This window comes from Macaca fascicularis, chromosome 2, assembly GCF_037993035.2.
Source record: "Macaca fascicularis isolate 582-1 chromosome 2, T2T-MFA8v1.1".
Lineage (NCBI taxonomy): Eukaryota > Metazoa > Chordata > Mammalia > Primates > Cercopithecidae > Macaca > Macaca fascicularis.
Genome location: NC_088376.1, coordinates 101,215,247 through 101,229,464, shown reverse-complemented (window position 1 = coordinate 101,229,464; position 14,218 = coordinate 101,215,247). Strand labels below are relative to the sequence as shown.

Below are 14,218 nucleotides of genomic sequence, written 5' to 3'. Positions count from 1 at the left end.
AATGGTCGCGGGGGAGGGAGTGGGAAATGAGGGTATGAAGAGAGAGGTTGGACTGCGAAAGTGAGAAAGGGCCAGATTATTCCGGTTTTGTAGGCCCCAAGGAGTTGAGACTTCATCAGGAGGGTACTGAGAAGCCACTGGAAGCTTGGCTCCAGCTGCCCAGACACCTCCCCCTGCAGGCCCCCAGGTACACACTCAACGCATCCGGAAGGACAGGGGCCTTTATCTTCCCCCAACCTGCTTTCCTCCTATTGTTCTTCCAGGAAAGGTAAAGTGGAGCAGACCCCTGCCATTCTACATACACATCTGAGGCTGAAGAGGGGCTCTCACCATCGTCTCCACCCCAGATACCATTCAAACAGGCCAGGAGGTCACCCCCACCCCCAACCTGGAGGAAGGTAGAATGGAATCCTGAGGGCTGGGCTAGTGGCTGACAGCATTCATCTAGGACAGTCAGAAGAACCCAGAATGCAGCGGGAGCAGGACTGGGAGGGGGAGGGTCAGGCTCCCACGAAGGCTCCCTGGAGGAGGCAGTGCAAGCTGAGCCCTTAAAAGCGTTGGGATTCTGGTAAGCAGAGAGAGGGCAGGAGAGCATTCCAGTCGAGAAGACCGGCTGCAGCAAAAGCGTGAGGGTGGAAACGCTCGAGGTGATGGGTAGACCCGTACCTGCGGTTGGGAAGTGGGGCTGAGGGTGGGCTCCCAGGCCAGGACTTGGTTGCCGGGGCAAGTCGTACCGGGAGGGTTGGCCCTGAGTCAGGAAAGGCCTTGGCGGGAGCAGAGAAGGCAGTGGGCCATTTTAAGTGGCCAAGATCTGGCCCGGAAGAAACCAGACTTTTTATTTTTTTAAGGGAAGGTTGAGGTGGGAGTGGGGAAGCTAGTTCCAAGAACCCCTAGTTTGGGACTTCTGCAGGGAAGGGTCTCTTCGCCCGTGGGCAGGGGTGAAGTTCAGGCCCACTGATTACATCCATCCTTCCCGCTCCCCGCCTCCCTGCTCCCCACACACCCCAGATTCCTCTCCAGCCACAGTTTACTTTTCCGACGGATCTGGGGGTGGGTGGTAGGCTGGGGGCGGAGGAGGGAACGTTTAGATTGGAATATAATAAACTCCCTCTAGAGGGGTGGGGGTGGAGAGCGTACGGGAGACGTCGGCTGTGCCACTGTCTAGCCCCTGGCCTTGCTCCCGGCCTCAGTCTACCCATCTGTAAGCTGGGGCGGTGGGGCGAGGGGGGATCTCTACTCCCGGCTCTGCCAGCTTGAGTCGTCCGCGCCTTTAGGGACGGTGCTGGAAGCGGGGCGGGGAGGGCTCTGGCGGGAGAGGGCTGGGGGCGGAGAGCGGCGGAGGCGCCGTCGCCGGGTCAGAGTCCGCAGGGAGGCCCCCAGGCCGCTGCGCCAGGCTCCAGGCGGGGGAGGAGGCGGCGCCTCCGGGGCGGGGCTGCCGGGCGGCCTGGCTGGAGGCCCGGCGTGCGTCAGCGCAGTGAGCCCCGGAGTTTTCCACTGACGAGGAGGGCGGAGCGGCGGGCGGGGCTGGGCGCAGCCAGTCTCCCGCCGCCGCCGCCGCTGCCGGACGCGCAGAGCTAGGGGCGGCTGGACCGACGGCTGCCGGGCCGAGCGCACAGAGTCGCGGCGCTGGGGGCGTCCCCCGCCGGGACGCGGGTCGCGTCGTTTTCCTCCGCGAGCGTCCGGATTGCAGGTGAGCGCCGAAGGGCCTTGGGCCCGGCAGGACGGGACTTTGGGGAGGGGGCGTTCAGCGCGAGTGGCACTGCCGCTCCTGCCTCCTGCGGTTCTCTCCTCGGCACCCTGAGCGGGCGCGGGGGCGGGAGCTGCCCGGCTTTGACGGCGTGCCGCGGCCGGAGTCGGGGGCCGGGGGTCCGGCCAGCGGGAGTCGCAGGTTTTCTGCTCCCCTCCCCCGCCTGCCGCGGTAACCCCGAGAGAAGTCACGGCTCCCCGAGCTCTGCGCGAGTGGGGACAGAGCAGGGCTTGCGCGCGAGCGGCAAGGCGACGGGGGCGTGCGTCCGCGGGCGAGTTTCCTTTTGACCCAGTTGCCTGAGAACTTTTCAGAAGTTCCTCGCGTGGCCGGAGCAGGTGACATTTGTCGCCTTCCTCCTCGGGCTCCCCCCTCGGGGAGGCTGCGGGAGCTGCGGCGTGTGCCGGGCGCCCCCGGCCGGCGGGGGTCAGGGAGGGAGTGGAGGGATGAGCGAACAGGGAGGCGCGGTGAGTCACGGACCCCGGGAGGGAGGGAGGGAGGGAGGGATTGTGTCGTAGGCTCACCTGTTTGTCAGTCGCCGTCACTCTCAGAGGCCACTGCTGTGAGTCACGGGCGCAGCTACACCGGCCACCCGCAGGCACACGTAGACTGTCTCCCACGCACTTCTCCTCCTTCCGCAGCACGTACTTCCTCCCCTTCCTCAGTTTCTCCTCCCCGGGGCCCATTCACAGGCACGCACTGTGGAGATGCCCACACCACAGCCATAGTCACACACTTAGTCACTCCCGCTCCTGGCACAATCACACACAGCCGTAGCCCACACTCCTGACACCAGAGAGTCCCTCCCCGTGTCCTGCTGCCCACCCAGCACCTCCACCCAGAAGTCTCAATCCTTTTGGAGAGTAACTCATCACCTCCCCCGACCCAAATCCTTGACAGCCCTGCCCTCTTCTTTCACCACATCCCAGTATCTGCCTTTCTCCTATGCCCTTGGCCTGTCCTCTCACCTGGCCCTGGCAGCACCTCCAACCGGTCACACCCCCTCCACTCCCGGTGCTGAGCCACGTTTTTAAAATGCAAATCTGGCATTGTCACTCCCTAGTTAAGCCCTCTGTGGCTTGCCGTGCCCTCAAGCTAAAGCCTGCCCTGGAGCCCAGGATCAGCCTCGCGGGCTGCCCCTCCTCCGATCACACTCTCCTGGTCCCTCCTCCTGTTCCTTACCCATACGGAGTCCCTATCTGGAACTCTGCCTACTTTCCTTCCTCAGAGAGACCTACCTTCACCCCAGCCGTACCCTGTCCCACCCTTCAGACCCTCCATCCCAGCAACCCACTCTATTTGTCCTCCCTGCTCAACTCAGAGCTTCAAGAGGGCCGCAGTTGTGTAAGTCTTGCTCCCTGCATGCGTGAGTGCCTGCCACAGTGCTTGGCACGTATTTGTTGAGCTTGGTGCCTATTTGTTGAATGAATGAATGAATGAGAGAGGGAAGAAGGCCCGTCTTAGGTGGAGGAAGCAGTCATTGTCAGGTGCAATGTCCCTTCTGCAAGAACAAGTGCCTCATGTAGCCAGCATACATTTGGCACCTATCCAGTGCCAGGTCCTGAAGGCCAAAGCTGAGGAGCCATCCCCTCCCCCAGCTCTCCTTCAGAGGGATGCTTGGGGAGGAAGTGCCAAGGCTTTCGGTCTGTCCTCTCTGGGCCACCCAGGCTGGTTTTTCAGTGGGGACTAGAGGTGCTGGGAGGTGCCCTCCCCTTCTCCCAGGAAGTTGTTCCTGAGGGACAGGGGTCATGTGACCCCAAGTGTTTTGGGGGGACTGGCCAAGGCCTGGGGCTCAGAGGTTAAAGGACACATTCTTCAGATTCCTGAAGGGGGATGGAGGCAGCTAAAGGTGCCCCCTCCCTAAGACTGGCTTGGGCTGAGGCCTGGGGCACTGGTGGGACTGCCGAGGTGGACAGAGGAGTTGCTGCAACTTTTTCAAGCCCCGCCCCCACTTCTCGAAAACAGCCCTTGGTTGCTTGGTGCCCAGGGGTGAGGTGGCCTTTCCTGGATTCGCATAGTGTGACCTGAGTGTGTGGATAACCGTGGCCAGTTGAGTGGGGGGTTGTCAGTGCCTGTGTGTGGTGGCAGGAGGGCTGCCCAATTGTCAGGGCTCAGATCCCAGAAGAAGCCTGGCTCTCTGATTCAGGGCCTGTCTCTGGGGTTCCTCGGCGGTGAGGTATTTCTGTCCAAGCCAGCTCCTGGGAACTGCTTTTCCTTCCTCCAGGACCCTAGGGAGGGGGCTGTGCTCACCCTGGGAACACTGCCATGGTCAGAATCCTGATTCCTGGGTAGCTGCTGAGGGCCCCTCCCCCCACCTCTGACTCACTGTCTGACACTTAGATTCTCACTATCTTTCATTCCCTCTTGGCCTCTCCTTGTCTCTGGCTCAGTCTTTTTGTCTCATCTCCTGCCTCTGCCTCTTAGCCTCTGGATTCCCACGTGGAACAGAGGAACACGAGAACCAGGGGCACTTCCCCCGCCTCTCCAGAAGGAGTATCAGGGAGGAGGTAATTTCTCATTTCATTCCTGCGCTGCAGATTTGGAAGGGATTGTTCATCACTAGAACCTGCGGCAGGACTGTAGCTTCCCTGTGTCTCTGTTTCCCTGTCTGTAGCTTGGAGGTCATAACCTCCTCACCTTAAGTTCTCTTTCTGTGGACATCCCTTAGGCAGAGCCGCAGTGTGTGGCTGAGCCCGCTTTCCTGACATCTCTCTCCATCTGGTACCTCTTGGGGAACCGGGGAGCCTCCTGGGATTGCGTACATTGGCACCTGCCTGCAGCCTGAGCTTCCCTCTGTTGCCCTCAGAGCCACCCCTTTTGAGCACCATTCTTGCTTGTACCCTCTGGCACAGCTGGGGGATAGACATGTGATTCTCCTCCTGCCCCTCTTAAATTAACTGTGACAGGAGCAGGAGAAGGTCACAGTGACCAGTCGCCCTCAGCAACCTCATGTGCATAAGATTGCCTGTGCAATTGGGTCTATACCCGATATGCAGGGCTAGTCTGCTTACCTCTGGTATTATCAGGTGCCCTCTCTATGCCAGACTCTGTCCTAGACATGGGCACAGGGGCAGCCAGACAGAGATGCCCTCAGCGTGAGGCAGATGAGCAATGAGGCCCCTGCAGTCTGATCAGATAAAGTCTGTGATGGGGAAATACCAGGGTTTTTGGGAGCTGTCTTACTTTGGGCTGCTGTAATAGAAAGTCCACAGACTGGGTGGCTTAAACAAAAGATTTATTTTTCACACCTTGGGAGGCTGCAAAATCCAAGATCAAGGCTCCAGTCAGCCTGATGAAGTCCCTCTTCTTGGCTTGCAGATGCACACCTTCATGCTGGGTCTGAGCTCACATGTTGGAGAGGGAGACCATCTCTTTTGTGTCACTTCTTATAAAGGTGCTAATAAGGTATCATTCGTGGCCTGATTACCCCCCAAAGGCCCACCTCCAAATACCGTCACACTGGGGATTCAGTCTCAACATAAGAATTTTGATAGGATACAAATATTCAGTCCCTAGCAGGAGCGCAGAGAGGCAGGAGGAAGGAGTAGGAGAGTCAGGAGGCCCCTCAAAAGATGACTTTCTGAAAAGGAATGAGGCTGGGTTGTTCCAGCTTTGCAGAGGCCAGGAGGTGAGCGCCATGGTGGGAACTGCAAGTTCAGCTGGAGTATAGAGAGCAAGGTGGGGAGAGGGAAGCAGTGGCCAGGTCAGCTTCGGCTTTTTGAATTCTGGACTTGATCTTAATGTCAAGCTTCCCCAAGGGGAGCTATAGAGGCTATAGAGTGGTTCTAGGTGTGGCAGTGGCAGGTAAATGTGTGCTTTAAGAAGGTCATTCTGGCTGTAGGATCAAGAATGGCTGGGGAAAGAGGGCAGGAGCAGAGGGACATGGGGTAGCTGCTGTGGGGACAGAGACATGTTAAGGTTAGTAACGTTTTAAATTGATAGTAACCTAAATGCGTAAGTATATAAATCGTATGTGTCCATAAGATGAATGTTTACAATTTTAGAGTTCCATGTAACCACCCTGCAGATGAACATAGAACTTTTACAGGTCCCCCAGCCCTTCCTATCCCCGACCCCAGAAAATTTCCCTCATGACTGTCTCCAGGGTGTCCTTCTCCCTCCCCTGGGGAACCACTGCTCTGACTTATATCATCACGGAGTAGTTCTGCCTTTTTTTTGAACATTTGCATATATCTTGTGTCTGGCTTCTTTCACTCCGCATGATGTCTGTGAGATGCATCTGTGTCGTGTGCATCCAGGAGCTGGAGCTCTTTTTTTTTTTTTTTTTCCAGTGTGGAATAACACATTCACTGAGCACTTATCACTAATCTAAGAACATGTGACGTGTATTGATGCTTCTCAACCTCCCAACCCTATGAGGTCTTAAGACAAAGAATTGGAGGCACAGAGAGGTTAAGGAACTTGCCCAGGATTACCCAGCCAATTAATAGTGGAGCCAGAGTTCAAAAGCAGGTAGTCTGGTTCTGGAGCCGAAGTTCTTAACACTATGCCACGTGGCCTCCATTATACCTACTGGGTCTGTCCCTGGCTTTGTGTGGATTAAATGGATTTACGTGAACTCCCAGGCATGGGGTGCCTGGATGTAGATGGAGGGAGAGAGAGGAAGGAGTTGAGGATGACTGCAGGTTTCTGGCTTGAGTGACTGGGTGGGTGGTGGGGCTGTTACTAAGATAGGGAACACAGGAAGAGGAACAGATGGCATGGGGGGTGGGGAACAGAGACAAGGGGTTCGATTTGGGGCCTGCAGAATTTTATGTTTCTAGGGGATGGCTGGGCGGAGACACCAAGTGGGCAGCGGGTCCTGGGAGATCTCAGGCTGGGTGTGTGGTGAAGGAGGCGTTCACGGCCCTGTAGATGGCATCTGGAACCTGGGAAAGGATGGGGTCTCTTGGCAGGATGCAATGGGGACAGGATGTGTGGGTGGTGTTTGTCCATATGTGTGTTTCCGTGTGGTCTGTGCATGTGTGTACACGTGTGTATGCCTGCCTCTGGGTCATGAATCCCCCACCTCCTGGGAGAGCCTGCAGGTCAGCTGGGAGCTGGGTTGTTTTTGTTTGTGGTTTGACCCTGCGGGGGGGGTGGTGCCAAGCCTGAGAAACTACCCACGGAGAAGCCCCCGGAAACATCTGTGAGTCTTCTTCCCCCAGGCGCAGGGTGGGGGATTGGCCAGGGAGGGAGATTTTCTTGCTTCTCTCACGCTTGCCTAGGGGAGGCTGTCCCTGGGGGTAAACATTATCCAGTTAGTAAGGTTGACAGCAAACCCTACAGGATTCGGGGACTTCGTAGGTGGCTGGGCAGAGGGGGAAGGAGTGCTTGGAAAGGACACCTGAGTAGAGGAGACCAAGACAGCCTTCTGGTTGGTTTTTCCTGTTCTCTCTCATTTCCTGTGATGGCAGTGGGGGAAGGGTTCCCCAGCACTGGGGCCTCGGCCTCAGCTTCAACTTCCTTTCCCTTTCCCTCTGGTGACCTCCCCGAAGGCCCAGCTGGAGCAACAGACACAAGGTAGCTGTACTCAGCGTTTGGGATGGAGTCTTCTGGGGCTTGCCAGACCTTGGGAAGGGCCATTATTCGCTGAAGCATTCCAGGGCGGGAGCCCCAAGTCTCTTCTGCTTGGATAAGGCCAGCCAGCTGTGGGAGTGAGTCTCTGGTTAGACTTCTGCTGAAGGCCGAGACTCTCACACGGGAGACAGTGTTGGGTTGCGGGGTGCTCCATGTCACGAAGCCACAGACAGGAGAGACTTTGGACATTAGGGTCAAATGAGATGTGAAAGAGACAGCCTGAGTGGCTGTGGTCACACAGGCCTGGAGGCAGGAGACTTCTTGACAGTGGAGCGGGGGTTTCTAAGGGAAAGTCTGAGAAGCTCCCACACTGGGAGGGGAAGGGCTCAGAAACTACTCCGTCTAGGAGTGGAGGCCAACGTCAAAGCCAGCCTGTTCCCCAGAATGCCTGGCTAGCCTGGAGCAAGGGCCCGCAGCCCTGCCTATGTGCAGGGTGGCGTGCCTGTGTGGGTGTGCTGGAGGAGGAGGAGGAAGCAGAGCCACCATACCATGGCCGTGCGGGCTGTGCGGGCTGGAGGGCGTACACACACACACACACACACACACACACAGAGCCACCATACCATGGCCGTGCGGGCTGTGCGGGCTGGAGGGCGTACACACACACACACACACACACACACACACACACACACAGGCACACAGATGCGAGCGGGCTGGAGGGCGTACACACACAAACACACACACACACACACACGCACACACACGCACACAGATGCGAGCTGTGTGAATCACCCAGCCTGTGAGTCAGCCCCCAGGATTCCTGTTGGGGAATGAGTGAGACCAGGCTGAGGTCTGTCAGTCCATCTGTTGGTCTGTCTGCCTCCTTCCCCTGTTGGTGTGGATGCGTGTGTGTGTGTGTGTGTGTGTGTGTGTGTTGTAGGAGGTGGTGGGGAAGGTACCTAGTGCTTGGGAAGGCTTTGGGCAGAGGTGGGAGTTTGACGCATCAGGCCATGGATTTGAACATTAGTTTGGAGGGAGGGAGGTGCTGTGTCTTGTGCAGAGATCCTCCTGGAGACCATCCTCCGCCACACGGCGCTCCACAGGCAGGGCTGGAGGGCAGAGGCCAGTTTCTGGGATGCCTTGGAGGGTCAGTGGGAGGGATGATGACCCTGGCTGGAAGCCCGCCTGCCTGCCACTTAGAGCTTTCTCATTCCCACTCCAGGCTGTCTGTCCCCAGACCCAGAGCACCTCCGGCACCACCATGACTGGGCTGTTGAAGAGGAAATTTGACCAGCTGGATGAGGACAACTCCTTGGTCTCCTCCTCCTCCTCTTCCTCTTCCTCTGGGTGCCAATCTCGCTCCTGCTCCCCAAGCTCAAGCTCTTCTGTCTCCCGTGCCTGGGACTCAGAGGAGGAAGGCCCCTGGGATCAGATGCCCCTGCCTGACCGTGACTTCTGTGGCCCCAGAAGTTTCACCCGTGAGTCCTCCCTCCCCAGGGAATTCCATCACCTGCCTTCCTTCCTGAAAGATGAAATGTAGAGGTCCTTGACAAAATGCCTTTGGCCTCTGGAGGTCACGTCCCCATGGAGGTAGCTCTCACGAGCTGTGATACAGTGGTCACTCAGTGCCCACTGTCCAGGGGCACCTGAGCCCAGCTAATTCACCTTTGACCTTGGGAGTAATGACATCCAGGATGCAGCTCTCCAGAGTGCCCTCAGGGCCTTCCCGGTCTGGCCCCTCCCTTCTGTTCCAGTTTCGTTTCTCCAATGAGCACCCTACCCTCCTACAAATGGAACTGGAGTTCCCCGCCTGCCCCATGCTTCTCTGCCATGGGGCCTGTCAAGCCGGTCCCTCTCCTGTCAATGCTGTCCATTTTGCCTGAACATAGTGAAAAGGGGTTTTTCCTGGTTATTTTCAAGCTTGCATAATTGTGATTCCAGACTGACGAACGTGGCCCTAGAGCAGTGTTTCTGGACCTTATTTTTCATTATTGTTCCCCAGGAAGCCTATTAAGACATTTTCTCCTTAATTTCCACCCCCACCATGAAATTTTAATACAATAGATGTGCTGTTTACCTTTTTATGTACTGTATGTATATCTGTGCATTACACATAAAAAGAATATCATTTTTAGCACATGTGATCTAACAGTATAAACAGAAAACCTTTTAGAAGGGAATTCCCCCTGGTAGCTGGGTATAAAATTAATACAGTAAGTTGAAATATATGGAATTTCCAATATTTCACCATTACATGGTAATTTATTATGGTTCAACCTAATGAAAATACCAGTACGTAGCTTACTAATCAATAAACATTAACTTGTAAAGGGAAAGCCTTTTTAAGCCTGTTGCAGAACACAGAAATCCTACAAATCAATAAAAAACAATAGAAAACTGTACAAAGGACCTGTACATGGCTAATAAACATAGCAGAGATGTTTAATCTTACAAATACTGTCATTTAAACTGGAAAATAACAATAAGCCAGTGCTGACATGGGTGTGATGTTCAGTCTCAGCTGCTCCAGTCCCAGCCACACAGGCTCCTAAATTCACATTTCTTTTTTCAAAGTGGGCGGAGAGGGAGGAGGGGGAAGGCGGGAGGCGGGAGGGCAGTCTGGCATGATCTTCCTGGAGGTATGTTGTGCCTCACTGAAAACTAATTCCCAGCATCTTTGCCTGCTTTCCAGCCCTGTCTATCCTGAAGCGGGCTCGCCGGGAGCGCCCAGGCCGTGTAGCCTTTGATGGGATCACCGTCTTCTACTTTCCCCGTTGCCAGGGCTTCACCAGTGTGCCCAGCCGTGGTGGCTGTACTCTGGGTATGGCCCCTCGCCACAGTGCCTGCCGCCACTTCTCTTTGGCTGAGTTTGCACAGGAGCAAGCCCGTGCACGGCACGAGAAGCTCCGCCAGCGCTTGAAAGAGGAGAAGTTGGAGATGCTGCAGTGGAAGGTAGAGAGAGCCCTCTCCGTGGCCCACCTCCTAAGGCAGTTCCTGGAGTTCTAACCTCGAGGGGTGGGTGTACCAGGGGTGGGTGCTGACTTGCTCATTATGTATATGGGGAAACAGGCCTGTGGGCCTAGTGATTGGCTTGATTGGAGTCTGTTGCCTGGGTTGTCTGCAAACAGGAGGCACAGAGGAGGGCTTGTGTCTATTTGCTGCAGGGGCTGGGGACATGATACCTGAATCTGAACTTGAACTTTTTGGAGAGGGGGATGTGAAGCTGATATGAATTAGGGGGGTGCGTATCTGTCTGGTTAGGAAAGGGAGTCTGTCCATGATCTAGAGAATGCCATGAGTAGGATATCTCTTTTTTTTTTTTCCCAAATGCCCTGAGGACTGTATTCTTGGCTGTCCTGTTCACTGTCTACACACAGTGCCCATCACAGATTAAGCACGAGTAGTGGGAGGGTAAGCACATGGGGAGGGTTTGTCTAGTGACAGTAGGGCTAAGCCCATGTCCACGTCTGTACCTCTCACATACCTCTTTCCTGTGGATGCAGCTTTCGGCAGCCGGGGTACCCAAGGCAGAGGCAGGGCTACCACCTGCGGTGGATGCCATTGATGACGCCTCTGTGGAGGAGGACTTGGCAGTCGCTGTGGCAGGTGGCCGGTTGGAAGAAGTGAGCTTCCTACAGCCCTACCCAGCCCGGCGACGTCGAGCTCTGCTGAGGGCTTCAGGCGTGCGAAGGATCGATCGGGAGGAGAAGCGGGAGCTGCAGGCACTGCGCCAATCCCGGGAGGATTGTGGCTGTCACTGCGATAGGATCTGCGATCCTGAGACCTGCAGCTGCAGCCTAGCAGGCATCAAGTGTCAGGTGTGGTGGCTGGACTGGGCTGGGATGGGGAACCTGAGCATGGGGACTTCTTTGCACTCCACGGTAATCCTCACTTGTACCTCTACTTTCTGTGCAGATGGACCACACAGCATTCCCCTGTGGCTGCTGCAGGGAGGGCTGTGAGAACCCCATGGGCCGTGTGGAATTTAATCAGGCGAGAGTTCAGACCCATTTCATCCACACACTCACCCGCCTGCAGTTGGAACAGGAGGCTGAGAGCTTTAGGGAGCTAGAGGCCCCTGCCCAGGGCAGCCCACCCAGCCCTGGTGAGCAGGCCCTGGTCCCTGCTTTCCCACTGGCCAAGCCCCCCATGAACAATGAGCTGGGAGACAACAGCTGCAGCAGCGACATGACTGATTCTTCCACGGCATCTTCCTCAGCATCAGGCACTAGTGAGGCTCCTGACGGCCCTACCCACCCAGGCCTGCCTGGCCCTGGCTTCCAGCCTGGCGTTGATGACGACAGCCTGGCACGGATCCTGAGTTTCAGTGACTCTGACCTCGGTGGGGAGGAGGAGGAAGAGGAGGAAGGGAGTGTGGGGAACCTGGACAACCTCAGCTGCTTCCATCCAGCTGACATCTTTGGTACTAGTGACCCTGGTGGCCTGGCCAGCTGGACCCATAGCTATTCTGGCTGTAGCTTCACATCGGGCATCCTGGATGAAAATGCCAACCTTGATGCCAGCTGCTTCCTAAATGGTGGCCTTGAAGGGTCAAGAGAAGGCAGCCTTCCTGGCAACTTAGTGCCACCCAGCATGGACGCTGGCCAGAGTAGCTCAGTGGATCTCAGCTTGTCTTCTTGTGACTCCTTTGAGTTACTCCAGGCTCTGCCAGATTATAGTCTGGGGCCTCACTACACATCACAGAAGGTGTCTGACAGCCTGGACCACATCGAGGCACCTCACTTCCCCCTGCCTGGCCTCTCTCCACCTGGGGATGCCAGCAATTGCTTCCTGGAGTCCCTCATGGGCTTCTCCGAGCCAGTCGCCGAAGCCCTAGATCCCTTTATCGACAGCCAGTTTGAGGACACTGTCCCAGCATCTCTAATGGAGCCTGTGCTGGTGTGAGGACCAGGATGCCTTTTCCCAGCCCCAAGGGACCTGTTGCTGCTTTCTTGTAATTGTGGGGCTCCCCAGAGTCTCTGTAACAGTCTCCCACTGGCTGGCTCACTCACAGGTGCCATGCGCACACTCCTGGTTTTCATACAGTTCTCTGGGTTTATTTATTTGTTTTAACTTTTCTGTGCTGAAGAGAGGATTGGGGGGAGGGGCTTCCTGTTTCAGCTGCCCGGACCCCCACACCCACAGTTTGCTCTTCCATCTCCACAATGTGAGCCTGGAAGAGGAGAAAATGTGGCTCCTCTGGAGCTTGGCAGACCACTTTTCGGTCTTTGCATGATGTTCCTTAGCCCAAAGACGGTGAGACAGGGCTGAAATCAGGTGGCTTCTGCCATGCTGAGCCCTAGACCCATGGGTGGCTAAATCCTCTGGACTGTGAAGACTATAATTTATTTCCATAATTTATTTGGAGATTGAGGAGGCTTTGGTTGCACCTCTCTGGCTGGTGGGTAGTGCCGGGGTGGGGTGGGCACAGGCCCTCAAGGAGCCCCTTTTGCCTTGTAGTCTTACACCTTGCCCTGCCTGGGCTTTGGTGCAGACTGGGTGTGGATTTGAGCTCTATGATCTATGTTTGCTGCCTGGCTCCTGGATGGCTCTGCAGGCAGGTGCTGGCCAAGGACATCATCTAGGCGGGGGGAGAGGCTGGGCTAACCAGCTGTGACCAAAACTCCCTTCTGCCCCATCCTGCCCCCTCCACTTCCTGCCCTCTGTTCCATCTTCCCCTTCCCCAAAGGCCGTAGCCTTTATTCCAGGCCCAGGGATGTAGGAGGGGGAAGGAGGAAACAGGAGGCCCAGAGAGGGCAAAGGGCCTACCTCGGGCGCGAACCATGCCCCAGACTATTATCTCAGGGCTTTCTGGGCACTGCACTTTGGCCTGGCCCACCTGCCCATGCCCTGAGGCCAGTTGGTGAGGGGTGGCTCCTGAGGGCTTTTATACCCTTTGTTTGCTAATGTTTAATTTTGCATCATAATTTCTACATTGTCCCTGAGTGTCAAAACTATAATTTATTCCATTTCTGTGTCAGTGCCAAGAAACGCAGGCTCTGGGCCTGCCCCCTTGCCCAGGAGGCCTTGCCAGCCTGTGTGCTTATGGGAACACCTTGTACCTGAGCTTACAGGTACCAATAAAGAGGCTTTATTTTTAACAATGTGGTCTGTATTTCTGGGGTGGGAAGCAGGGGTACACCCTCAGGGGAATTGGGGATGGGGGGACAAGCCCTGTAGAGGGCAGTATGGACACAGGCTGTGTCGGGGGGTAGAAGTAGGCATACCCAGCATATTGGGCCTCTTTCCAGGCAAGCCAGTCAAGTTGGAGGCAGGAAGCCAGCTGAGAGGCTGACCAGGCAGATAGAGCACTTTTTCCTTTGGATTAACCTGTTCCTCTACAGTGGTGACCTGGGGTGGTGGGGAGGAGCAGCAACAGGGTCTTCTGACAGGGGGCCATCTGCTGGGGATGGTTGAGGGCACCCTTCTTCTTACACACCCACACTGAGCTGAGGCCTTGTCCTGAGGGTGAATTCACCAGCCTGGATGGAGGCAGGGCAAGGGGATATGCCTGGTCAAGGCCTGGTGATGGCCTTACTTAGCAGCTGTGGTCCATGAGGACTTGAGCCAGGGGGTCAGTGGGAAGAGCAGGGGGGAAGCTGCAGAACCTCATCCATCTGCACTAGCCAGACCTGTCTGACCTGTCCCTGGCAGCCCAGCTGGGCTGCAGGCCAGAGGAGTAGGCCACACCCTGCTCTGGGGAGCCCCAGTCTGGAGGCCTGAGAAAGATTGACTTCCCCCTTAGGAATGATAGTGATTTGTACAAGAGCTGGAAGGAGGAACTGCCAGAGGAGAACTGATTTGGGTTTCCTCGCTCTAATTCCCTGCCTTGGTCTGTACTGGGCTCACTCATCTCTTTGGCTTGACTGTTAAGAGCACAGAGCCAGAATGCTGGGCTTGAATCTTGGATTTTCTACTACCTAGTAAGGTGATTTCTGCGAATTACTCCCT

General features: G+C 56.1%; 1 protein-coding gene and 1 long non-coding RNA gene across 7 annotated transcripts; one reads left to right on the top strand and one right to left on the bottom strand.

Moving 5' to 3' along the window:
- The first annotated feature begins 502 nt into the window (after nt 1-502).
- CSRNP1 (cysteine and serine rich nuclear protein 1) lies at nt 503-13,368 on the top strand. Of its 6 annotated transcripts, none has more exons than XM_015445680.4 (5): nt 503-568; nt 8,490-8,745; nt 9,960-10,219; nt 10,771-11,085; nt 11,183-13,368. In XM_015445680.4, the coding sequence occupies exons 2-5, from the start codon at nt 8,529-8,531 to the stop codon at nt 12,170-12,172; spliced, it is 1,782 nt and encodes a 593-aa protein (XP_015301166.3). In that variant the 5' UTR covers nt 503-568; nt 8,490-8,528; the 3' UTR covers nt 12,173-13,368. The 6 variants fall into 6 exon arrangements, with proteins under 6 accessions (XP_015301166.3, XP_005546763.3, XP_005546760.3 ...); XM_005546706.5 differs by lacking the exon at nt 503-568 and adding an exon at nt 578-647; XM_005546703.5 differs by lacking the exon at nt 503-568 and adding an exon at nt 1,537-1,690.
- On the bottom strand, nt 9,335-13,749 carry LOC141409663 (uncharacterized). Its single transcript, XR_012430994.1, has 2 exons — nt 10,752-13,749; nt 9,335-10,385 (listed from the first exon to the last, which is right to left on the bottom strand). It is a non-coding gene; the product is annotated as an uncharacterized lncRNA (long non-coding RNA).
- Between the last annotated feature and the right edge of the window lie 469 nt (nt 13,750-14,218).

What these genes read in the sequence shown, in the direction of transcription:
- CSRNP1 (XM_045386457.3), top strand. Translation starts at nt 2,191, where the DNA reads ATGAGCGAACAGGGAGGCGCG. An exon ending in TGAGCGAACAGGGAGGCGCG is followed by an intron (nt 2,212 to 8,489) that starts GTGAGTCACGGA and finishes TTCCCACTCCAG; the next exon opens with GCTGTCTGTCCCCAGACCCA. An exon ending in TGGCCCCAGAAGTTTCACCC is followed by an intron (nt 8,746 to 9,959) that starts GTGAGTCCTCCC and finishes CCTGCTTTCCAG; the next exon opens with CCCTGTCTATCCTGAAGCGG.